This window comes from Protopterus annectens, chromosome 8.part1, assembly GCF_019279795.1.
Source record: "Protopterus annectens isolate FY-2018-M chromosome 8.part1, PAN1.0, whole genome shotgun sequence".
Taxonomy (NCBI): Eukaryota; Metazoa; Chordata; order Ceratodontiformes; family Protopteridae; genus Protopterus; species Protopterus annectens.
Window position 1 is genome coordinate 502,045,735 of NC_056742.1, and position 27,774 is coordinate 502,073,508.

General features: G+C 42.5%; 1 protein-coding gene across 1 annotated transcript in view; it reads left to right on the forward strand.

The window, feature by feature from the left end:
* The window catches only part of LOC122810422 (cadherin-1-like), a 656,917-nt gene that overhangs the window by 250,860 nt on the left and 378,283 nt on the right, over positions 1-27,774 (forward strand). Inside the window, exon 4 of the mRNA XM_044082033.1 lies at positions 15,211-15,363. Within this exon, the coding sequence (XP_043937968.1) occupies positions 15,211-15,363 (153 nt within the window). The remainder of the gene's footprint in view (positions 1-15,210; positions 15,364-27,774) is intronic.

Below are 27,774 nucleotides of genomic sequence, written 5' to 3' on the forward strand. Positions count from 1 at the left end.
AATCCACATTAGTGTGAAAACTCCACTTCATTAATTTTTTCCAACAGGTCTTGCAGCTGTAAAAGCAAGGGGTCCCCCTCCTCCTGGATCTATGGTTCCAGCAAGCCAAACGGCTGCAGAACAAAGCTTAGTTCATAAAACCAGGACTGGATGCAGCATAAAACAAACCATATCAAAAATCACACAGCCATTAACTATTCAATTGAACAATCAATCCTAGTTAAAAACAATAGTTGCAGAAGCACATTTTTGATAGTATATAAAAATGGTTAGTATGTGTTAGTATTTTATACACTGATGAAGGGTTTGTTTGACCTGAAAGCTTTGTTTTAATAAATACTTGTTCAGTATCAGTGTTGCTTGGTTTGTTTCATACTGCATCTATGGTTCCTGCACCCATGTTTGGAAATGGATATGGTTCCGGCATCAATGTTTGCAAATGGACAGTACAATGGAAATGCAGACTCAGTGTCAGGAAAGCACAGGGTAAATGACCTATAGATGCTGCCTATCCCATGGAAATGCAGACTCGGTGTCAGGAAAGCACAGGGTAAATGACCTATAGATGCTGCCTATCCCATGGAAATGCAGACTCGGTGTCAGGAAACCACAGGGTAAATGATCTATAGATGCTGCCTATCCCACAAGGGAGGAACTGTGAGGTTCGTCTCTCACCTAAGGCAGACCCCATTTGAGGCTGAGGCATGTTTCTCTGACTGCAGTTAGGCTACCATTCCACTTATAAATGTAAGATTTTCTAGTTGCAGGATTTCTTGCCTCCTTAAATACCTGCTGTTCTTCATGGAACACAAGCCTAAAAGGCATCAAAATGGAATCATCCAGGCTGCCGGCTGCAATTGCTTTAAGATGGTTGCACCATTCGCCGCTAATGCTCTGTGAGCAGATTCTGTCTGTGAGGAAGCTTGTGGTAACTGTCCTTGAACAAGTCTATTAAAAGGGAAATCTAATTTTGCCTGGCAAAATGGGGTTTACCACAATGGTCTTTGATAATTATTTCTGAATCTTTAGAAGTACCTTGGGCATTATGGGAAAGGGTGGAAATGCAAACCGGAACATTCCAGATTTCTAAGCATAGTTGCAAGGATGTCTTGAACAGAATTTTTTCAGTTATCAGTTTTAAAAGGCGGAGAACTGATCTACTTGAGGTGCTCTGATAGAATGTACAAGGCCTAAAGAGTCAGAGAATGCTGTAAAGCCAGCTCTGAGGCCATCACTGCCAACCAACAAGAGAATATGGTCTTGTACCTCCTTGATTGTTCAGGGATGCCATCATGATTGTGTTGTCTGTGACCAGTAGAAGATGGATACACCTAACCACTTGTTCTTTCTTGCTTGTTTTGGGGTCTGAACATGTGAAAGCCATTGTAGCCTTGTATTGCTGGGGTGCTGTAAGCGGCCTGAACCAAGTCTTAGTGACTGTACAAAAGTCAGAATCTTCCAAGGTAAGGAGTGCTTCCAGGGTGTGCAGTTTACTGTTTAATTTCCTAGCATTAAGCAGCATGACCTTGAGTTTGTCTTTAGAAGATTTCATGTTGGACATTTTGTTGTTTGTACATTGCCTAAAAAATACACTATGGGGGAAGCAAGTGTCTTTGCCAGTATCCAAAAGCCTTGAGAAGATATGTGAAGGCCATCTCTCTGGCAAAGCAGCATGGATTTGTTGACTATATTTTCCCAGGCAGGCAGATACTGGATCCCCCAGGAGTGACACCAGAAGCTAAGCCAATTATCAAAATAAATCATTTTTTTGTCTGTATTGTGGCATTATCCTAGGTGAAGGTAGAATGGTGCTTAGGGCTAGGGACATACTTGCCTGGGACACATAATCTGAGAGTTTGGTCATATCTGTTTTCATATAGTCTAGAGAGGTATGTCTGAAGTCATTCACACCAACATGTACTATTACATAGTCATAAAGGCACTTGTTGCCAAGTGACTTGAATGTGTGTGTGATTTGATGGATCCTGACACCTGACAGGCAGCTAACTGTGACCATCTCCTTCTTCAACCTGGTGAAGGGGACATCTGTGTGTCTCACTAGTGTTTTGAGGTCGTTTTGCCTTAGGGACTTAATTATTGAGACATTGATGTGTGTTTGTTACATGTAGTAGGGGATTCTGTTTGTATACCAGTATGTGTATGTTGTTTGTGCTTGAAAGGTCTCTGGTCTTTTGGTAGGCTCTTAGTGAGTACCTCCGCGTATGTGGGTTTATGTGTCTTGAGCTTATCTTGTGTGAGAGGGGAGTTCTGTGTGTTGATAAACTGTTATGTCTTGTATATTGTTATGTGAGAAGACTGATTCTAATTTTATGCTATAGTTACATCTTTCACATGCTGCGTTTGCTTTAGGAGCAAGTGGTTGTCAGTATACATGAAACAATTACTACATTGCCTCCGGATGCCCATGTCAATCAGGTTGGCTGGAGAAATGGTGGGAAACTGTCCTTCTATTATGGCAGGTATATATTGCAGTAACTAGTGGAGGTGGGCTAGATGAACCAGGGTTTGGCTGTGAGACTGACAAAACCAGCTATTCTATGGAGGGCTAAAGGTGAAAGACTGTGTCAGCTCCTCAGAATACGCAACTGAGTTGCTCGCTAGGTAGCAATGCACAACTGCATTGCACACTGAGAGGCAGTGGAGCTAATGAGGGTTCTCTAGCAGATATCAAGAGGAAAATTATGCTTCTATGGTGTAATGGTAATTCACTGTGGCTATGGTGTGCAGGGTCCCGGGGTTCAAAACGTACAAAGGCTGATTATTTCCCCAGGGCTGATAGTCTAGTACCTCAGGGATGATAGCCTAGTACCTACCTATGAACCTATATGATTGGATGGGATATAGGAAATTCACCCCGGGGATCAACTCTGTGGCTCTGCTCGACAGTGGCACAGGAAAATAATTTTCTTGGGTGGCAAAAGCCAGGGTACCTTTTTGGCTGAGCTTGTATAGGCCCCAGGGCTGATAGCCTAGTACCTAGCTATGAACCTATGAACCTAAGCATTTGCATCTATACGCAGCAGTGCTAAATCCCGCAGTACGGTGTGCAGCTACGCATAGACGTGGGGCTTAAACACAATCAGAATCAGAATCACATTTATTGGCCAAGTATGCACATAGAAGGAATTTGACTCCAGTTTCGATGACTATCCAGGTATAAATTACATACAACTATTAAAAATAAGTGTGGGGGAAAAAAAAAAAAAATATATATATATATATATATATATATATATATATATATATATATATATATATATATATTTATATATCTACATACATATACATGCAAAGTGCAAAGTGCACCTCCGTGCAAGAAATACTGAAATAAACTGAAAGAAATAAGTTTTGACAATAAGTAAACAATACTGTACAACTCGGGATGCTTGTGAAAAAGAGTACAGCAGCCTAATAAGCTGAGTTAACCATTTATGAACTTGATGGCCTGTGGAATAAAAACTGTTCTTATATCTGCTTGTTTTGGTGCATATTAATCTATAATGTCTGGCTGATGGTAATAGTTCAAAAAGATGGTGGCCTGGATGTGAAGGGTCAGTGATGATTCTCCCTGCCCTTTTCATGACTCTGGAATAGTACAGGTCCTGTAAGGGGGGGCAAACTAGCACCAATTATATTTTTGTCAGACCTGACTATTCGATGTAACCTATGTTTGTCAAGTTTAGACATGCAAATCCAAACCACACTGTTATGTATGAGCCGAGAACAGATTCAATGACTGCTGTATAGAACTGAATCAACAACTCCTGTGGGAGGTTGAACTTCCTCAACTGTCGCAGAAAGTACATTCGCTGTTGTGCCTTTATTATGATGGACCATGCACTAGTCTCCCACTTCAAGTCCTGGGAGATTATAGATCCCAAAAACTTGAAGGATTCCATAATTGACACAACAGTATTAAATATAAAGGGGGGGATATTGTAGGACCACATCTAATGTCCTCTGTCATCTCCATAATTTTAAGAGTGTTCATTTCCAGATTATTATGACTACACCAAAGGACCAGCTGCTCAACCTCCATCTGTATGCAGACACATCATTCCTAATGAACCCAATAATAGTAGCATGATCCACAAATTTAATAAGTTTTTACAGAGGACCTTAGAGGTGCAGTCAGTGTAGAGGGAAAATAGCAGTGGGGAGAGCAAAAGTCCCTGGGGGGCACCCGTATTGATGGTGCGATAGCTAGATGTAAATTCCCCCAGTTTCATCTGCTGTTTCCTATTGGCCATAAAATTGATAATCCATTGATAGGTGGAGGCAAGAATGGGAAGATGGGAGAGTTCCAAGTGAAGAAGTTCCTGAATTATTGTATTAAATGCAGAGTTGATGCTCACAAACAGAATCCTTGTATATGTCTCTGGGTTGTCAAGATGTTGCAAGATATAGTGTGGACCCATAATAACTGCATCATCCACTGACTGGTTCTCTCAATAAGCAAACTGAAGGGGGTATACCAAGGTAGCTATAATATCCTTCAAACAAACTAACACCTGCCTCTCAAAAGTCTTCTTGACCACTGATGTCAAAGCAACAGGCCTGTAGTCATTCAGTCCTGTTATACTGTAATTTTTAGGGACTGGGATGATTGTGGCTTGTTTGAAACATGAGGGAGCTTCACACAGCTCAAATGATTTATTAAAAATCCAAGTAAAAACAGGAGCCAGTTGATCAGCACAGATTTTTAAACAAGAGGGTGAAACCCCATCTGGACCTGCTGCTTTCTTAGTCTGCTGTCTTTTAAAAAAACAACACACATCCTCTTCAGAGATAATTAATGCAGGTTGTATGTGAGAATGTGTGGAAGAGAGAGTCATACAAGTCTGAATACTGAGACAGCTGACAACAGTGTCATTTGTAGCCTGAGGCTTATCAAACCTGCGTAAAAAGCATTCAAGTCATCAGCCAGCTGGTAATTAGCTGCAGTGCAGGGGGTGGTTTCCTGTAGCTTGTAATGTTTTGTAGACCTTTCCACACTGATACAAGACCATTGGCTAAAAACTGTTTTTTTTTCAACTTTTCAGAATAGTTCTTTCTAGACACTTTGATTTATTTTGTCAGTGTGTTCCTTGCCTGTCTAAAAAGTGTTCTATCCCCACATCTATATGCATCTTCCTTGGCTTGACAAAGCTGCTTAAATTTAGCAGTGAACCAGGGGTTTTCTGTTGTTAAATTTTAACCAGGTCTTAGTGGAGACACACATATCTTCACAGAAGCTAATATAAGATGTTATTGTGTCTGCCAGTTCATGCAAGTTAGCAGCAGAATCTTCAAAGACACTCTAGTCCATTCAATCAAAACAGGCTTGCAGCTTCTGCTTTGCCTCAATAGTCCACCTTCACGCTGTGCTGATCACAGGATTTGCAGATTTTAACCTGCTTATATAGGTAGGAAGCAAATAAATCAGACCGTTGTCAGACAAGCCTGAAGTTGCGTGGTGGACAGCATGCTAAGCATGTTTTAACACTGTATAACAATGATCCATTGTGTTCCTGTCTCTGGTAGGACACTCTATATGCTGTGTACATTTAGAAAGTCCATGGCTGGGATTTGCCTTATTAAAATCCTCCAGAATAATCATAAGGGAGTTTGGATACTTCTGCTCCAAGCACATTATCTGATCAGACAGATTTTGTAGTGCCGCACTCACACAGGCTTGAGGTGGAATGCAAACACTAACCAGAATAAATGAAGAGAACTCCTGAGATGAATAAAAAGTTCTGCAATTAACACAAAACATTTCTAGGTCAGGGCAGGACATTTTACTTAACACTGTGACATCATTACACCAACCTTCATTGATATAAAAGCAGATCCCACCTCCTTTACTCTTCACTGATGTCTCCAATACTCTGTCCACGCTGTAAAGTTGAAAGCCGGGCAGATATAATGCAGAGTCCAGAATGGATTCATTTAGCCAGGTTTCTTTGAACTATAGTACAGAAAAAAGTGAAAAATTCTTGTGAGTTTCATTGAGAAGTAACAGTTCATCCATCTTATAACATAGAGAGCAGAGGTTCGCCAGATGTAAACTTTAGAAGGCCAATCAAAAACCCGAAGTTAAACAAGCGAAGTTCTACAGTCTTAAAACAAATTAACCAATAGGAAAGCCCAAAACTGAGCCTTATTCCAACAATCCCCAACTCAAATGGGTCCTCTACTACACACTTTTGCCACAGGTGTGTAGGAGGGCCTTTTTAATGTAGGATGTCTGGTTTTCAAATTTGAATCTAGCCTATGCTATGAAATACAAAAGTACTAGAAATTCAAAGTGCAATAAAAAAGTCACAGCAGCAAAAACAGCAAAAATGAAGCAACACTTATGCAAAATACAGTTTAAAAAAGTGCAATTCAAGCTTTAAATAAACCTATCTTTTGTTGAACACAGTGGATGCCTTAAGATTGAGAATAGTCTGAAGTCATTGATAGAGGAAGGTTGGGGGTCTTGTTAGAACTTAACTGTGGTTGTTTTCTGTTGTATAGGCATAATTCCTTTGATGAGGCAGAGACTACAGAAATGTTTCAGGAGCTGCATTATATAATCTTGACATAGGATGGCACACCAGGGGTGAAGAAGGCCATCTGGTCAAACTAATTGAGTGTCCTAACTGTAGCTGAAGTAGGCCTTATGGTTATCCTTGGTAGTGGTGGCTCCCCATTTGTTCATAACTGGTTTTGAAGTTCCTGTACATTATGGTCTTGCTTAAAGCTTTTAGATGACTTATACAGTAAGGAAGTGGTGGTCTTTTTCTAACTGAGTCATTTCTTAAGTTGATTTTATATGGAAGATTCATCATACAGAAGTACTTTTGAATCCATCACACTTCTTGTGGCATATAGGAACAGCATGTTAAATACATTAGCTCATGAGGGAGTAACAGCTCTGAGAAGTATCTGGATACGTGGGCGGTACCTTGAACACTATAGTGCAATATGACAGCCGTAATTGTCAAGGGTATTGGTAAGCAGCAATAGGTTTGCTTTCAAAATAATTCTAAAATATGTCTGGGGTTTTTATGTGTAGGAAGAGTTGTACTAAGGATGATAGTTAAAGCTAGGTGATCTGATTTAACCACGGAGGTGATGACATATGGAATGGTACAGAAAGGGCACAGTCACAAGGACAAGTTCAAGCAGGTTTATACCCCTGGGGGGAACGGAGATAATTTGCAGTATAGAATCGGCATTTACCAAATCAAGGAATCTCTCTGCATATCTGCTGATGGTAGTGTAGACAAGTCAGCTTATTGAGGGGTGATTAGTCACCCATAACTAAAGTATTTAGTTTAATGGGTAGCAATTTGTGCTGTTGTAAATACTGTCCACTCTCTTTAGTCAGCAGTGAATAGGGGATATGATTTTGTTGAGCTACACCAGGGCCTGCATAAGTTCTAGATTGGTATCATGCTTGACTTTATATGAGATGGTACCCTTATGCAGTTCCTGGTGTTCCTGAATGCACAGTAGGCATAGAAGCCTGATAAGGAGAGCATGCTATGACTATTGCATGGAGTATCCTGGTGCAGAAGGATCGCTGTGCCTGCTGGTGGCAGCACATTGGTGCTGATGGAGTGCAGTGCCTGCTGAGTGCAGTATCCTGGTATAGACAGAGCATGGTGCCTGCCAGGGGCAGTGCCCTGGTATGGCTAGAGCATGGTGCCTGCCGGGGGCATTACCCTGGTATGAACAGAGCATGGTGCTACCAGGTGCAGTATCCTGGTATGGACAGAGAACAGTGCCAGCCAAGGGCAGTACCCTGGTACAGGCAGAGAGTGGTGCCTGCCAGGGGCAGTGCCCTGGTATGGACAGAGCATGGGGCCTGCCAGTTGCTGTACCCTGTATGGACAGAGCATTTTACCTGGCAGGGGCAACAATACTGGTACGGACGAACTGTGGTACCTGCCATGTACAGTACCCTGGTACGGACAGAGCATGGTGCCTGCCAGGGGCAGTGCCTTGGTATGGACAGAGCATGGTGGCTGCCAGGCGCAGTGCCCTGGTGAGATAGAGCACTTTAATGACTATAATTATTTTCTGTTAGTTAGTGTTGTAGTATATACTTATTGTGTGCTGAATTTTCATGGGCAGACAACTTTTCTGTACTACCTGATCAGATTTTTTATATATCTGGTTATGATACCTTTAGAATGGCTCAGTCAGTTGTTTGTGTAACAGTTATCTGGGTATGATGGTTTGAGACTGAAGTTGCTCCTGGGCTGTTGCTTGCTACATGCGATTGATAAATTAACACTTTGATCTTGTCAGTCTCCTAGGAAAAGACCAGTACTGGATGTTCTTCATATTGATCACTTCTGCAGTAGCATGAGCTATATGGGCTATATCCTACATAGGATATAATAGCGGGCCAGCTTGCAAAACTTCAGGGCACCTTCCATGTGCTAAGTTAGTCAGCTTGAGCTGAGCTCACTATAAAGCCAGTTTGGGCACCAAGCCCTTCAGAGATTTCACCCACCAAGAAGTGCTCTTTTGCAGGTTTTTGAGGATTGACAGCTGGCTAATGCTGTTCGAGTGTGCGAAACAACTACTTTTATGTTAAGAAAAAGTACTTTCCTTGACTGCCTCATGACTTTTCTGTATTTCTAAAACAGGAGTGTACATTTTTACTTTTGTGGTAAAAAGTTGTTAAAAGTTTTTAAAAACTACTTTTTCTGTGAAGACACTGCTTATTTTACTTTCTGGAGGTGAGAGAAAAGTTTAAAGTGCCTTTTACTGTGTTTTTTGTAGGAGAAAATTTACTTTTTAGCTACTTTTTTACCAACTATTGCTGCTAAGCTTCCCCAGGAAACAAATGCCTTTTTCAGCTTGACTATGGAACAATTTACTGCTCCCTCAATCAGACCTTCTTCCAGCCACAAAAATGAAAAAAGTTAACTATGTACCTTCTGCCGTCACAGCAAGCTGATAATTTGCTACAGCTGCAGGTGAGCAACTCTGCTGCGGCCAGAGCTGGTTCTTCAAACCACTCATATTTTTCTTTGGATCCCTCTGGTTGTATCAATACAGTCACCATTGACCAGAGGTTAGCCACGCCTTGTTTCACTGTTATGGTCTCCTCAGTGGCCAAGGGAGAGACGCTCTTCAGTCATACTTGAAGGATCAAGAAATGTGCCCCTGCTTAGCATGAAGGTTGTACCCATCACTGGAGAAGCTGCTGCTGGCAATGCTAGGTATGTTTGCCCTTACCTTCCTGTGAAAAAGGACCAAAAGCTAAACAATTGCCTTCTCCTGTGTCAGGTTCTCTGGACAGGAGTACTTTATTGAGCTTGGCTTAGGGTCTTGTGCATGCTTTTGACTCTTCTTGCAAGATGGTTTCTGGTAAAAGAAAAATGTTTTCCCCTTTCCCTGATGAGGGTCAAAATTTGGATTCTGTACTGGAATATAAAGGGAGAGATGCAATCTTTTCTTCTTAGGTTTCTGACTCAGATTCTGAGGACAGTGTGGTACTTGATTCTGTATTTCTGAGATTATTCCCAGAATGTTCTAGTGTTTTCAGTGGCAGAACACTGAGGTTTTTCATTCTCTCAGAAAATACTTTGAGTTGTTACAACTGGAATTCCAAGTACTCTCACACATCTCCCCAGTACTGCTAGCACTGGAGGATGTATTTGTTACAGCCTGTGGTCCCTCCTCCCATCCCCCCAGTGCTGTCAACATTGGAGGATGTGTTTGTCACAGCCTGTGGTCCCTCCTCCCATTCCTCCCAGTACTGTTAGCATTGGAGGATGTGTTTATCACAGCCTGTGGTCCCTCCTCCCATCTCCCAGTACTGCTATCATTGAAGGATGTATTTGTCACAGCCTGTGGTCCCTCCTCCCATTTCCCCAATACTGTCAGCATTGGAGGATTTGTTTGTCACAGCCTGTGGTCGCTCCTCTCACCCCCCCAGTGCTGTCAGCATTGGAGGATGTATTTGTCACAGCCTATGGTTCCCTCCTCCCACCACCCCCAATACTGATAGCATTGGATAATGTATTTGTCACAGCCTGTGGTCCCTCCTCCCATCCCCCCAGTACTGTCAGCATTGGAGAAAGTGTTTGTCACAGCCTGTGGTCCCACCTCTCATCCCCCCAGTGCTGTCAGCATTGGAGGATGTATTTGTCACAGCCTGTGGTCCCTCCTCTTATTGCCCATTACAGCTAGCACTGGAGGATGTGTTTATCACAGCCTGTGGTCCCTCCTCCCATCTCCCAGTACTGCTATCATTGAAGGATGTATTTGTCACAGCCTGTGGTCCCTCCTCCCATTTCCCCAATACTGTCAGCATTGGAGGATTTGTTTGTCACAGCCTGTGGTCGCTCCTCTCATCCCCCCCAGTGCTGTCAGCATTGGAGGATATATTTGTCACAGCCTATGGTTCCCTCCTCCCACCACCCCCAATACTGATAGCATTGGATAATGTATTTGTCACAGCCTGTGGTCCCTCCTCCCATCTCCCCAGTACTGCTAGCATTGGAGGATATGTTTGTCACAGCCTGTGGTCCCACCTCCCATTCCCCCAGTACTGTAGCATTGGAGGATGTGTTTGTCACAGCCTGTGGTCCCTCCGCCAATCTGCTAGTGTTGCAGGATGTGTTTGTCACAGCCTGTGCCCCCCCCCAGTACTGCTAGCATTGGAGGATATGTTTGTCACAGCCTGTGGTCCCTCTTCCCATTCCCCCAGTACTGTCAGCATTGGAGGATGTGTTTATCACAGCCTGTGGTCGCTCCTCTCACCCCCCAGTGCTGTCAACATTGGAAGATGTATTTGTCACAGCCTGTGGTCCCTCCTCCCCTCCCCCAGTGCTGTCAGCATTGGAGGATGTATTTGTCACAGCCTGTGGTCCCTCCTCCCATCCCCCAGTACTGTCAGCATTGGAGAATGTGTTTGTCACAGCCTGTGGTCACTCCTCTCATCCCCCCAGTGCTGTCAGCATTGGAGGATATATTTGTCACAGCCTATGGTCCCTCCTCCCACCACCCCCAGTACTGATAGCATTGGAGGATGTGTTTGTCGCAGCCTGTGGTCCCTCTGCCAATCTGCTAGTGTTGCAGGATGTGTTTGTCACAGCCTGTGCCCCCCCCCAGTACTGCTAGCATTGGAGGATGTATTTGTCACAACCTGTGGTTTCACTGATAGCCAACCTGCTGCCCATAAGAAAGCAGATAGAATGTACAAAGTACCTCAGTTTTTCAAGTTGTATGCACTAATTCTAGACCTGACCCAACAGCTATAGTTTTACATAATACAGGCTGCTACAAAGCATTTTGTTAATTCTAATCCTTTTGACAGGGATGGTTAAGCGAAAAAGCTGAAAGACAGATCAAAGCATACAAATGTAAAAAAAATGATTGCTTTTTTAAAGACTGTCAACTCTGTGAATCATCTGTGGTCCCCAGGACCTCTTTAAATGTTACAGACAACACCATAGTGATGTGGTGCTTAAACAAACAAGGGGAAAACAAATCTTAAATGTAATACAGACTAGCCATGTTAGTATGGGATATAGCTTTACCACACAGTCTTACTCTACAGGCATATTATATTCTACAAAGCAAAACTGTGTGGCAGACAAGCTGTGCATGAGCAGGGCAGACCCTCCTTGAAGATCTGTTTCAGTTTTGGAGAATTCCTCAGGTAGACCTTTTGCCTCCTCTCTAAACAATCAACTGGCAAAATTCTGTTCAGGATTTCATGCAAGAAGGCCTGGAAGGCAGATTCCTTTTCTTTTCCTTGGACAGAATTGCTCCTTTATGCTTTTACACCATTTCTGTGGATAACCAGGGACAAAATATATCTGAAGATTCAGAAGGACTCTCCAAAGTTCAGTGAGGTGACTCCCTTCTGAGCAAGGCAACAGTAATTCTCCTATTTTAAGCCTAGACAATGTCCCTTTTTGTGCTCAAAATAACTTATCCCATTTGGTTACAGGCTGGCATTACCCATCCCAGGGTTGATAATTGGGTTTATATCAGAACATCGAAGGCTTATAAGTCCGAAGCTCACTACTTCGAATTTCAAACCTCGAAAGCTGACAGCATCGAACCACAGAACTGAGATCGCCATAGAGAGCGGGAAGGGAAGATTTCCCTTTACTGCACTATAGTGCGATCTCGGAGTTGGTATATTTAAGTGGCGGGGGGTGGGGTGCAGGGGGCTTGCCCCCTTGCATAGTGCATTTTTGTTTGGGGAGGTAGTTAGTGGGTTTTTTGTCTGTTTGATGTTGTCAGCTTTTGAGGTTTGCAGTTCGAAGTTGTGAGCTTCGGACTTGTAAACTTTCGATCATCTGATATAGACCATCATCTGATATAGACCGTTAATAATTATATAGTATTACTAATGAGAATGACTGGGATCAGACCATATAATTTGAGGGAACTTATACACAGGATAAAAGCATCAGTAGTACAGGGGCAGCCCTGGGATAAACTTTTGTTTCCCATCCATAGATCTAAGTTGTGCTTGAATATGAACATGGATGAACTTTGTTTTACGTGGATGGGGAGTTTGTTCCACAGCAGTGGTATCCTCTGTGAGATGTACCTGTCCCTCCAAACCATTCTTTTGATGTTGCTAAAGAGGTTTAGATCCTTAAACCAGGTATTCCTGATGCCATTTAACTTGTCAATGTTTAGTAAATCTATCAGTAATGGGTTGGAGGATGCCTTGTATGCCAGACACAGGTCATCTCTTAGCAGTCTGTAGGACACTGAGTATAGTGGCAGGGCTTTGAAATGGTCCATGCTGGACATGTCATTTAGGCCTTGTATCCTTTTAGTAAGTTATCCAGTTGCTGCATGTGTCTGGGCAGATACTTGCCAAAGAGGATATTATATTTAATGATTGGACTAATAAGGGGGGCGATGACATTCTAGAGGTAGATACAATCCCTTTATTTATGAGCTGTGCAATATAGAAAGACTTTCTTACAACAATAGACACATGCTGGTTAAACATTAGGTCAATGACCACATAAATTCAGACTTTCCCAGTAAACAAATGTTAAATAAATAAAATAAAAATAAATAAACATAAGTTCCCAAATTCCAGACAACTGGGTCAACACTTAGCGGTGTATTGTTAATGTGGTAGCTCCATGGGGTAGATGATTTCCCAAAGGATATGATAATGCAATTTTTGGCCTTTACTTTCAGTCCACAGTTTTGGCACCAGTTATTTATTTGGGACATACCTTACTTCAGGATGACTAATGCATTTGGGGACTCAATGACTGCTTATAGCTTGTAGTCATCTGCAAACTTAACCATTTTCATGTGAAAATGCTTTTGAAATAAGTGATTTGGATCTTAAATTTGTGTTACAGAAGCCAACATTTGATGCATTTGAATCAGCTCACCTGGCTGACCTGAGGCTCTTAACATGGAAAACAGTTGTGCTGATTGCTCTGATCTCTGAAAAAAGAATATCTGTGCTACAAATGTGATTCAGGCTTATCTCATTTTCCACAGAGGCAGGGTTTCCTTGAGAACTAAGCCTTCATTTATGCCTAAAGTGGTATCTGAACTTACTTTAAGCCAAATTATCCATCTCATTGTTTTTTTTTCAGAACTTAAAAATGAGGGGAAAAGGATACTCCATACCTTGGATGTCCACAGGCAAAGCAGGTATTATATTGACAGAATACAATCTTTCAGAACCCTCATTAGTTATTCATTTCTTGTGAAGGTAAAAAGCAGCAGCCTGTACAAAGCAGACTATTCCCAAATGGTTGTCTTATTCTCATGTTATTGCCTTTTGTTATTGGCAGCACAACAAAACTATTCCAGACAGGGTCAAGACCCACTGTAACAGGGTCTTGGCTTTATCTATGGCTTTTTGGCAAGGGTTAGATTCTAGAAGGGTTCTAGAAGCCGCAATCTGGTCCTCTGCACATGCTTTAAAAAAACACTACAAACCTGATTCCTTCTCAAGGTCTAGGTCAGGCTTTGCTAGGACCATTCTCCAGGGGCTCCTGGACTGTTCTCCTTCCACCTCCCAAATGTAGTAAACTAGGGTAACCTACCTATATAGCTAAGGCTACTGCAGCAGCGATCAATGTGATGAACATAGTGCAGTTGCGTAAGTAAACTTACCATAACAAAAGATGTTAGAATGATCACTGCTGCAGTAACTGTTCCAATCCCCATCCACATGTTTCTGGTGTGTTTTTATGCTAATGCGTGGACATGTATTTTTTGTTTTCCTAGCAGTGTACTTTCAGTTGGCATGAAAGCTATGAAGGGGTTGGTCCCCACAATGTATTTGTATTCAGCTCAGCTTAAGCTCTTCAACAGTTTGGGTGCATGGAAGGTGACCTGAAGCTTTGGAAGCTTGTTGGCTGTTCAGTGCAGGATATAAAACATATAACTCGGGCTACTGCAGCAGTGATCATTCGGAAACCTATTGTTATGTTAAATTTAGTTTCAGAACTGTACTTCATTGTTTGTCAGTGAGCACTCTTTCACCAAGGAACAGTGATTAAGGAAGGAGTATACCAAAGTGAAGGGGGTGTACTCACATAGGGAAGGAGTATACCAAAGTGAAGGGGGTGTACTCACATAGGGAAGGAGTATAGCAAAGTGAAGGGGATGTACTCGCATAGGGAAGGAGTACACCAAAGTGAAGGGGGTGTACTTGCATAGGGAAGGAGTATACCAAAGTGAAGGGGGTGTACTCATGTAGGGAAGGAGTATACCAAAGTGAAGGGGGTGTACTCACATAGGGAAGGAGTATACCAAAGTGAAGGGGGTGTACTCACATAGGGAAGGAGTATACCAAAGTGAAGGGGGTGTACTCACATAGGGAAGGAGTATACCAAAGTGAAGGGGGTGTACTCATGTAGGGAAGTTGTTATAAATTGCTTTTTCTTTTGTTTCTTTTTGTCATAATTTGACAAACTCAGCCAGCTGTCATACAAACACTAGTGCACTTGAGTTATCAGTTGTCAGCAGTTCTTTGCCAAGCTTTTGTGTTACAAGCTTGGGTGTTTCAAGGAGTGGTAATGGATCCCTTTAGAACAAGAACTAGACATATTACTCTGTTCTGTTTAGTGCTAACTGTTTATATTTTTGTATATTGTTCAGAGACACAACTAAAGCCCAAGACATGCTAAGTGTGTGGATTTTCCTGTTGTTTTGATTTCCAACTAACCGTCTGTTCTCTTTTTCCCCTAGTCTGACCTTACTTCTGAGTCACAAAAGGAACTTCCAGTATTGACATTCCCTAAACAAGGACTGGGATACAGGAAACAGAAAAGGGACTGGATTACTCCTTCAATAAGCATCTATGAAAATAAGGGGACTCAACTTCCAATGCGACTGGGTCAGGTATGGAATGATGCCCTGTTTGCTTTTAAGCAGAATATACAATTTACTGTTTTAATTTACTATGACTTGTGTTTAAGCTGCTATAAATTCCAGTTTGCATGATGTTTATGACTTTTACAGAGATATCCACTTAGGCCTTATAGGAATCCTGCTGTTTTTTTACCCCCTTCTACAGCTGAAGTTTATGATGACATTCACAGAGATGTCCAGTTAGGCCTTCTAGGGATTGTGCTGTTTTTTACCCCCTTCTACAGCTGTGACCATCACCTGCCTCCAGCCGCTCTCTTCATTCACAAGGTCTACATGACCTGCCTTAGCGTCCCTTAGTTTAGCCCATCCCACATCTGAGAATGGTGGGGAGATTGAGGACACTGAGGCAGCAACACATGACTGGTGGTCAATGTATCCTGGTCTCCCACCCCTTGGCAACCCTCTGAGGTTTGCTTAGACCCTGCATTAGTAGATGCATCCTCACTTCAGCCCTTGGTCAGCCTTTGACTTACTGGCACGCCAATGTTACAGTGCAGAATTTGCTAGGCTTGTAACACCTTTTATATTGCAAAGAGCCTTGCCTACCTCCCTGATCCCTCCCCTCCCGAAGGATGGGAGAACCAGCATCGGTCACTTGGTCCACCTCCCTACTAAACGGCTCATCAGGCACCAAACACGAGTCAGCTGGGTTAAAGTAAGGGCTAAGTACTGAATTTAACACAATTCTCTTTCATCAGACATATCAAAAATAGACTCTGGTAGGAGTTACCATGATGAATGTCCCTTTAATTATAAATTTAATTGGTTATTTTATTTTACCAGGCCTGCAAAACATAGTGCAGTTGGTATACTTCTACTGTCAGGGTAATGCCAGAATGCAATGAATGACCGCCAGTAACGGCATCATTTAATTACGTTACTATCTGAAATCCTGGATTATGAATCAGAGTGTTGAGTCCTTACAGAATGGCCCTTTGGGGCCTTTGGGGCCTAACCTCTGTCAGGTCGATCAGTAGCTGGCCACAGTGCAGTGGGTACCTTTCCATTAATTAGCACAGAAGGTGAATGTATCAGTTATATGCTGGGAGAATTTACTAAATTATTAATTTTCAGGAAGCAAACAATTTGGGAGAGGAAGTATCCGCTGCAGTACCAGCAATGTCAGTGACTCAACAGATAGCATTTGTCTTTGATGCCATCAGAACACAGAGATGTGGGTTTTAGTCCCACCCCAGGTGCTTGCATGCACTTTGGTCAGGGTAAGAAGGTAGTCCATAGTATTAAGACTGTAAGATTTAACAGGGTACTTCAGGCAGTACAGGGTTTGATTCACTCATCTGTCATATGCCTACTGCATTATATTTGGCCAATCCATTTAACAAGGCAGTGCTTTGAGAACATTGGGGAATTTGGAATGCGCTACTTAGTAGTCTCCAGAGAGGATGTCCAGTAACTAATGATCCTATAAAGAAAATCCTGAACCACCAGAGAATGGGAGAGATATCATAAATGTGATTTATGCCTGTAGTAACAAAGTGGGACTAGAACTCGGCTGTTGTCAATTATTTAAAGGTGTCTCCTGACTGAAGAAAACAAAGGGACTGTTACACATTCAGGAGTTTTGTTTTTTATTTGTGAGCTCTGTTAATGGTAAGATATTGTTGTCAATAATGTTTTGCACTTGTGAAGTTAATCAGAGTTGAGATCATAGCTATGCTTGTTTCCTGAGCAAGGAGTCAGCGTTATCTGTGTGTGTGTGTGTGTGTGTGTGTGTGTGTGTGTGTGTGTGTGTGTGTGTGTGTGTGTGTGTGTGTATAGTGAGTGTGTGTGTGTGTGTGTGTGTGTGTGTGTGTGTGTGTGTGTGTGTGTGTGTGTGAGACTGTGCATATGTGCGTGTGCGTGTGTGTGTTTGACTGTGTGCGTGTGTGCGTGCCTGTATGTGTGTGTGTGTTTGAGTCTATGTGTGTGTGCGTGTGTGTGAGACTGTGCGTGTGTGTGTGTGAGACTGTGCGTGTGCGTGTGTGTGTATGTGTGTGTGTGTGACTGTGTGCATGCTTGCGTGTGTGTGTGTGTCTGTGTATGTGTGTGTGTGTGTGTGTGTGTGTGTGTGTGTGTGTGTGTGTGTGTGTTTGTGTGAGTGCGTGTCTGTGTGTGTGTGTGTGTGTGTGTGACTGTGTGCGCGTGTGTGTGCGTGTGTGTGCGTGTGTGTGAGACTGTGTGCGTGTGTGTGTGTGTGTGTGTGTGTGTGTGTGTGTGTGTGTGTGTGAGACTGTGTGAATGTGTGCGCGAGTGTGCGTGTGCGTGTGTGTGTGTGTGTGTGTGTGTGTGTGTGTGTGTGTGTGTGTGTGTGTGTGTGTGCATGTGTGTGTGTGTCTTTGTACTGGTAGCTGTACATTGTGTGCTACGTTACGCGTTTCACTGACTTCTTTTGTAAAGTCTTTTCATTGACTGTGTCTCACCAGTTAATGGGATAAGAAAGTTTTTATTTTACACTATTGTTATACAGTCTCAGAGTTAGTATTCTTAGCATCAAATACATATCAAGTACACCAATGGAGTCCACCTACACCAAACTGCTGTGTCCTGGTGTCGCTGCTAAGTGTAGGACAAACTTGAATAATTATAAAAGGCAAAGGATGGTGAGTGTTGACGGTACAAGTATTCACCAAAACCTAGCAGCTGTCCCTAAGTTAGTACCTTTATCCTTCTTTATAGGTCACAAGTGGTTCTCGCCAAGTTGGAAAAGTTAATATTCTCCATAGACTGTTACCTGCAGAAAAAAAAAATTCTCACAGACTTTCCGTTGTTTTGGCGAGATTTATTCAAATAGAAATTTTTGCAGATGATGCTTTCATCAGATTGAATTACAACAAATTGTTATGTTTTTATACATTTTAATCAGGAGGGCGCAGAGTCTATTTTCTTACTCAAGTCATGTAACGAACAGGGGCCTTGTAATAAAAAGCCTCAGTCCTGCCCTTTACAGTTCACATAAAGCTGTTACACTAGTGAGTTTTCCACATTAGCAGCAAAATATCAACATAATCTTGTTATTGAAGAACTTGATCATGAATGTGACCTACAGCTTGAGAATCAGAGCTTGTTATCAATGGGTCTCCTTTATCTCCTTCATCAAGGTTTGGAAGACCATGTTTGAAGACCCTGCCCATGTTTACTAGGTTTCCATGTTAATGTACCAAAAATGTATAATTACCAAACTGCTTACACATCAGTGTTTTGAGCCTCAGGGGAGACTGAATGCTGGAACCAGTGAAATTCTTTAGTCTTTTAAGTAAAATTAAAACTTCCATTTACTCTTTACGATGCTTAGTCCATATAATGCCTGGAGAGTAAAACGTATAATATTGTGCAAGCATCTATCTACATGTCTCAAAAGGAAATGTTATTACATCCCAGAATGTGCATAGCACAAGCCTCAAGAAAGGTAGAGAACTGTCTCTCCAACCTGATCAAATTGCAAAAATAATTCATAGAAAGAAGATACAGCCTGTGTCTAGTGGACCAAATCCTTAGACCAATATGAAGACTCAGAGAAGGGAATGGAATCAAGTTTTAACCATGGTGGGAGCTTATAACCACCATGATAACACGGGTTTATGTTAGATTATCGAGTTTTCATAAAATGGAACTTCATGAGGTGGGACAATATGTTTGAGTTTCCAAAAATTCGACAAAAAAAAAAATAAACTCTTAAGTTTTTGCAGGATGGCAACTACCCCACACCCCTCATCTGGGAGCTGCATCACCCACCTCCTGCAAATTATATATGACAAATCTGGCATTGCACTACAGTACGGAAAAGGGTAAATTCCCTGCTAAAGCATTTGCATGGAGATCAAAAAACAGTAGGAATGGGGGAATTTACCCTTTTCCCCACTGTAGTGTGATCTTGGAGCTGGTATATATAATTTACAGGGGGGTAGGGGGTGCAGAGGGGCTTGCTTCCTGCAAAAAACATAGAGATTTTCCCACGAGGTTTTGGAAACTCCAACATATAATCCTGACCATATGAAGTTCAAGTTTCCAAAAACTCAATAATCTGACATAATCCCACTAAAACACCCCCAAGTCCTAATATAGGGACATAATCCCACTAAAACACCCCCAGGTCCTAATATAGGGACATAATCCTGCTAAAACACACCCAGGTCCTAATATAGGGACATAATCCTGCTAAAGCATACTCCGGGTCCTAATATAGGGGCATAATCCCACTAAAACACCCCCAGATCCTAATATAGGGACATAATCCCACTAAAACTTCCCTAAGACCTAATATAGGGATATACTCCCACTAAAACATCCCCCAGGTCCTAATATAGGGACATAATCCCACTAAAACACACCCCAGGTCCTAATATAGGGACATAATCCTGCTAAAGCACACCCAGGTCCTAATATAGGGACATAATCTTGCTGAAACATACCCCGGGTCCTAATATAGGGACATAATCCCACTAAAACACCCCCAGGTCCTAATATAAGGACATAATCTCATTAAAACACACCCAGGTCCTAATATAGGGACATACTCCTACTAACCCCCCCCCCCCAGGTCCTAATATAGGGAAAATTCCAAAGCAGCATGATACTGATGTGTTCCCAGGATTCCAAGAAAATAGGCTATAAAAGAAGACTGGGGCATTATTGAAGAGAGCAAATCCTTTATGTTCCTGATTGGAGGACTCACCTTTATTTTCAAAAAAGAAAAGCACTGATGACTGCTTAGAATGCACCAACAGTGAGACAAATAGTAGGCACCTTCAAATGCAGTCCAGCCAGCTGCAAATTCTATTCGCACGTGAGTGGCAAGGACCATTTCCATATCCTGAGCTCCAACAAAATGTTTTTAGCAAAACCCAAAATAACTTCAGCAGAAAGCTGATAGTTTATGCCACTAAATAACCTGGATTGCAGTTTTTTACACTGACAAAACTAAGAGCAGTTTCAAAAAAACATAAAACATATTGCCCTGCGTTGCTCAGACATCACATTAAAGGATAAGAAGAAGCCGCTAGAAAGGCATTCACTCAGATGCCCTGGGCACACTAAATTCGTCTTTCCTGTCATTCACAAGCTAACCAGTGCACTTCTGGATAGCGATTTGGATGCCAAACTAGAAAAGAATTAGAATGGCAGATCAGGCTAAAAGCCTGTGCAATCATTAGACATAATAACTTGAGCTCCCTTGGTCGTGTCCTGGAAATTAAACCACTGGAACACAGCAGATTTTATTAACAGGACATATTACTGGATTATCCATTACTATTATTCAACCAGAATGACATGTTTGCATCATCACAGAAAGATGTGTGGTGAAACTCTTGCCTTCTGACACCATCATAGCTGCACAACCAACTCTGGACTTCCAAGTCTCTAATGACTGCAGGTATGCCCAAAGGGGCATATCTCCTGTTCGCTCCTCTGCCCCTAGATATTGCCTGTATGCATAAGCATGGAGGTTCTAAATGAAAGATCAGACAGCAGCACATTTCCATATGACATCACTGTTTTAACCACTATATAATTATTTTAGATTGCTGTGTTTGTTGTTAATTTAAGTTGAACCAATGTTTCATGTTTTTTTTTCTGGGAAAACTGTGGACAGATTTACACTTCATGCATGCCATACTCAGGGTCGTAGTTTAGATGGTACTTACAACAGAGCTGGCTAACAGGAGCACATTATGATTTCTTATGGTTAACATGATCAGGGAACATAAGTTATAAAAGAATATGTTATACCTTAACACTAAACACTAAAATGTACATGTGCTATTCTGCAAGTGGGTAGTACTGCAGAAAGACTGTGGGACAGTCTTTGATGTTGACTAGGCACCTTTATTAGCACCGCTACAAATATTCCGATTAGCACCCACTATTTTCACTATAATCCCCACAGGATAACACTACAGAGGTTTGTCACAACTATTCCTCATGGTACATAGCACATAGGTTCCTGCATAGATTTTATTTATTTATTTATTTTACATTTGTTAACCAGGTTAGTCTGATTGAGCTTTTGGCTCATTTTCAGGAGAGACCCGGGGAGAGAAGTTCCTCACTGAATAGAATTTAATAAAAATCAGTTACAGTCAGCAAAAGATTACGGACAGGTTACAGTAACATAATCTCCCTATGTAGTTCAGCTTTTTTTTTATTTAAACAAGGAACATCCTTTTAAATTATCATGTATGAAATAGGCAATCTTACATTTATATAAATGTAAATAATCCGTAGTGACAGTCTCAGTTGCAAACATTATCCCTTACAAACAATGCCTACACAACTGTAGCTCAAACATTCGACATCACTTTTAATATATCCAGTCACTGTCTGCCAACCATTACATCGCTCACTCAGATCCTGCGATCTTTTAAACCCTGTTCCTTCTCTGCATGTATTGATCCCACATTTCCCATTTTTCCTAGTTAATTTTCTCCTACCCTTTTCTAAAGATTCCAGTTCCAGATGATTTATCTCTGTTACTATCTTTGTTACTTCTAGTAAAGTTGGCTTAGACTTTGATTTCTATTTTCTAGTAATGCTTTTTCGGCAGCCTTCATAATTAGACTCAGCAAGGCGTTACTAAGCAATTCTGATTCTGTATTATAGCTCAAAAAATGATATCCCTAGTTACTCCAATTTTCTCACCCAGCATCTCCAACAGATCAGTCTGCAGGGAATCTTTAAGTCCACCAACTCATTACCCTCCCAGAAAATATGTTCCCAGTTATCTCTTTCTTCCCCATCACACCTCCAACATTTGCACTCTACCTGAGGAAAAACTCTTTGGAGCCTGCTTGGGGTATAAAAATACCCCTGTAAACACTTCTGGGCAAAGAGTCCAAATCTTCTAGATTTTGTTGCATATTTGTGAGACATACACATATCCCCCATTGTTGCTTTGTGAATTGCTTATGCAATTACTCTTCCCAATCCTTCCTAACCGCCTCTGATTGATTCTTACAGTTATCTATATATATCAATATTTTATATGGCCTACTAATTATTCCTTTCTTGATGGCAACTTCTGTTCTAGATTCTACTAAAAACTCTACCAGTGCTGGTCTTTTGTTTAGGACCCCCCCCCAACCCCAGTTCTTTCTCTTTGCCTATACTCTGATATCAATCCCTATGTAAAACATGTGTGTTTGCACATTTTTCACATCGTGCAGCACTATGAGGCTACAGTTAAACTATTCCAGGTGCCAGAAAGTCTGCTCTTCAAATTTTCCCTTAAAACTAGCTGGTTTCTCAGTAATAGCACTAAAATCTGAACCCCTGTGACTAGCACTTGCTCTAGAACCTGCTGGAAAGCACTAGGAAGCCTGAAACTGATACAAGCACTCAGCTCTCCTTGTCAATAAGGAGAAATTAATCATAGGCACTAAACAGCCTACAATTGCAAAGTACCTTGCAAAGGTAAGAGAAAACAGCTCTTAAACCTTACAAAAAAGCACCTAAACAGGCATGTCCAAGGGTCAGCTTCTGGTGATTTCTCCTGTCCACCTGGTGAATCTGGGCATACTGGGGCAATGCGGCAACTGCCTCATGTAAACAGACAATCCTCTCCTCCTACCACCCAACACTACAACTTACGAGGGATGCACTTACATAGCCAAACTGGAAGCAAAGCTCTCTCTGGTCAAGATTGTGCTAGACAGTCAAGAGGAGATGGCTAACACCTGCATTACACCTCTAGCAACTCATAGCCCTACAAAACCCACAGCATCAACACCCACACATAGCAACACTAAACCCACATATGTGGAGGCCCTTAACATTAACCTGCCCATGCAACAAGGACCTCCAAAGCTGAAGCACAAGCAAACACCAGTCACAACCAAAGTGACACATAGCTCACAACACCAGTGTGCCACCCAAGAACAGCCCCTAAGGCAAGACAATGTAGCCAACACTTTAGTCATAGCTGACTCTATAGTCAGGCACACTGTCCCACTCACCAGGCTGAAAAAGGAGAAAATTACAGTCAGCTGCCTGTCGGGTGCCAGGATCCGCCACATAACACATGCACTCAAGTCACTCCACAACAAGTACAAATACGACTCTGTCATTGTCCATGCTGGAGTAAATGACTTGAGATGTACCTCCCTGGACTACATGAAAAGAGACATGGAAGAGCTCTCAGATCATGTGACCCAGGCAGGTATGACCCTAGCCCTGAGTAGCATCCTGCCTTCGCCCAGAATGATACCACAATATAAGGACAAAATGATTGACTTCAACAATTGGCTAAGCTTCTGGTGTCATTCAAAGGGGATCCAGTATTTGTCTGCCTGGGAAGACATGATCGACAAACCATGATGCTTTGCCAGAGATGGTCTGCACCTGTCACCCCTGGCATTCAGGTTACTGGCTAAAGCTCTTGCCACCCCTATAGTGCCTTTTTTAGGCAAGGTACAAAGGATAAAACCACCACCGTGACAGATACAAGCATGCAAAATCTGAAGGTAATGCTACTCAATGCTAGAAGTCTAAACCTCAAAATGCACTCTCTCGAGGCACTCCTAAAAATGGAGAACATCGATATCTGTGCAGTGACTGAGACCTGGTTCAAGGCTCCAGAGAGCACCCCTGCAATACCAGGCTACAATTCTTACCACACTTTCCGGCCACAAAACCAAGACCGAAACACTAAAGGTAGAGGAGTGTCCATATTCACCAAGGATATTCACACCTCCAGGCTAGATGCACAACACAATGCATCTGAAATTCTCCAGGTGCAACTAACAGTAGGTAAGACTGCAATCCAAATTGTAGTTTGCTACAGATCCCTCACCATACCCCAAGATTCTCACTACACCTTCCTAAACATACTGGAAAATATTAAGATACAACCAAACACCCTAATACTGGGTGATTTCCACTACCCTGCCATTAATTGGGAAAACTACTCAGGTACCAACTCCTTTTCCCAACGGTTCTTGGAATTCATAAATTCCAATGCCCTGGATCAACTAATCCATTGTCCCACCAGGGGCTCCAATATCCTAGACCAGGTCATTACCAACATGGGAGATAGATGTTCCACACCAGTGGTCACCCCCTCATTGGTCAGGTCTGACCATAAGCAAATCACCCTTGACATCCACATCCCACCCCCACTCCCCAGTAAGGAAACCTCCTTAAAAACCTTCTCCAAAGCCAACTTCATGCTACTGAAGACAGAAGTGACAAACTTCACAACACCCACGCAGACGGGATCTGGAAGTTTGACTGCAGAATCCTACACTAAGGCACTGTATGAGCACATCCACTCGTGCATGAATCGTGGCATCCCAACTAGAACCAAGATGTTCTTCTCCAAAAAAAGGAAGCCAATCTGGTGGTCCCCTGCTATAAACAAACTATACAACAGAAGGAAGAAACTGTTGCAGAAAAGAGGAAAATCTCAGGATGCAAAAAACTTCCTCACTAGCCTCAGTAAGAAGCTGAGATCCCTCATAAAATCCTCAAAAGCTAGTTATGAAAATAAAATTGCCAAAGATTCCAAAGACAACCACAAGGCATTCTATAGTTATGTCAAGAATCTAAATGGCAATGCTCAGATCTGCTCTGAGCTACAACAGAATGGCATTAAATATACTGATCCCAAGGATATTGCCAATATTTTGGCAGATCGATTTAGTGCCAACTTCACCCCCCTCTCATCCCCTAAAGGGCCCATCTCAATACCAAAAGATTGCCAAATTCTGATAATCACAGCCACACAGGTAGAAACAGCACTCTCCAAAGCTAAGAATACAGCATCCATGGGACCAGATGACATCCCGGGCTGTGTACTACATGAACTACAAAATAAACTGGCACCCCACCTAAGTGTCATGTTTAATCATAGCCTCACCTCAGGCTTCATGCCCACTGAGTGGGCACAGCTACAGTTATCCTGCTCCAGAAGGGAGGATCCACCTTGGATCCCGGGAACTACTGTCCCATCAGTCTGACAAGCCTGATCTGCAAGGGCATGGAACACATTATCATGGAACTTATAAACAAAGACATTGGCAACCTTCAAACACTGGACCCCACCCAGTTTGGGTTTGTGAAGAGCCGATCTTGTCTCCAGAATCTGATTGACTTCTTTGAATCGGTCTCCAGAGCTGTGGACGAGGGTAAGGCGGTCCACACAGCCTATCTGGACCTCACCAAGGCCTTCAACACCAACCCCCACTCTGGAATCATAGATAAACTTATTACGCTGGGCATAAATCCCTACGTCACTCGATAGGTTGCCAACTGGCTTACTGACAGAACCCAGACTGTAAAAGTAGCCAACTCCAAATCCAGCTCCAGACAAGTGACAAGTGGAGTACCTCAGGGTTCAGTACTGGGACCAGTCTTGTTTGGCATCTACTTCTCTGAAGTACAGGCCAACACTAAGGGACTCTGGCTAACAAAGTTTGCAGATGGCTGCAAACTGGGAGCCATTATTGAATCCCAAAATGATGTGGATATTCTACAAAAGGGCCTTACAGAAACAGATGCCTGGTGCTAGAGCCATGGGCTCAAGCTTAATGCCAAGAAATGTATAGTTATCCCCTTTGGAAAAAAACATGTACCCATGAACTACAACATAGGTGGCAGGACACTAAACATCGAAAGTGTGATGAGAGACTTAGGGACACAAGTGGACAGTGGTCTCACTTTCGAGAACCACATCGCCACAACAGTCAGGAAATCCTTCTATGTGGCACACCTCATCACTAAGGGCTTTTCATCCAGAAAAAAAGAGGTCATTGTCCCACTGTACTCATCCCTCATTAGACCCATTATAGAGTATAATGCCCCATTTGGTATGTACCTCACAAGACATCTGCAACAGCTGGAAAGACCACAGAAATACCTCACTAAAAGAATCACAGGCCTAAAGCAGATGCCATATGCTGACCGTCTAAAAAAAAAGTCTCTGGGTCAGGAACCTATCCCTCCAACATGTTTTGTTTATTGTGATGACAAGGTTTAGGTCCCTGGAGGGTGTGGCTCTGATGGATTGGGATTTCTTTAAGTGTAGCATGTCCAACAGCTCTGGGTTTGACATGGCCTCATATGTTAAGCAGAGATCGCCTCTGAGTAGACGATATGTGGCAGAGTATATCTGTAGATTCTTTTAGTTGGTCAGCATAGGGCATCTGCTTTAGGCCTGTGATTCTTTTAGTGAGGTGTTTCTGCAGCCTTTCCAGTTGTTGCAGATGTCTCATGAGGTACATACCAGATGGGGAATTGTACTCTATGATGGGTCTAATGAGGGATAAGTACAGTGGGACAATGACCTCCCTTTTTCTGGATGAAAAGCCCTTAGTGATGAGGTGTGCCACAAAGAAGGAATTCCTGACTGTTGTGGTGATGTGGTTATCAAAGGTGAGACCATTGTCCACCTGTGTTCATAGGTTCATAGGTTCATAGGTTTATACTAGGCTATCTGCCCTAAGGCATTTATAAGCCTAGCCCAAATTTTTGTGGCTTACGCCACCCCTTATATGAAAAAATACTGTGCCCATTAGTTTGTTGTGCCTCTGTCCAGCAGTGACACAGAGATGATTCCCGGGGTAAACCTACGATCTCCCATCCACAGGTCAAGATTTCTCTTGAACAGAGCCAGCGAGGTGCTCTCCCTCACATGGACCGGGATTTTATTCCACAGCATAGGGAGTCTCTGAGTGATAAATCTATCCCTCCAGCACATCCTATTTATATCCGTGCTAAGGTTTAAGTCGCTTGCTCTAGTGGTTTTGGTGGATTTGGATTTTTTGAGGTGGAGCATGTCCATTAATTCCGGGTTGGACATGGCCTTGTATATCAGGCACATGTCACTTCTGAGCAGACGGTTCCTAAGTATCTTACCTCACTTTCGGTGTTTAGTGTACTGCCAACTGTGTGATAATTCATGGGTACTTGTTTTTCCCAAAGGGGATAACTATACACTTCTTGGCATTGAGCTTGAGCCCATGGCTCTGGCACCAAGCATCAGTTTCTGTAAGGCCCTTTTGTAGAATATCCACATCATTTGGGGATTCAATAATGTCTCCCAGTTTGCAGTCATCTGCAAACTTTGTTAACCAGAGTCCCTCAGTGTTGGCCTGTACTTCAGAGAAGTAGATGCCAAACAAGAGCGGTCCCAGGACTGAACCCTGAGTTACTCCACTTGTCACTTTTCTGGAGCTGGATTTGGAGTCAGCTACTTTTACAGTGTGGGTTCTCTCAGTAAGCCAGTTGGCAATCCATGGAGTGATGTAGGGATTTATGCCCAGCTTAGTAAGTTTATCTATGATTCCAGAGTGAGGGACGGTGTTGATGGCCTTGGTGAGGTCCAGATAGGCTGTGTGGACTGCCTTACCCTCGTCCACGGCTCTGGAGACTGATTCAAAGAAGTCAGTC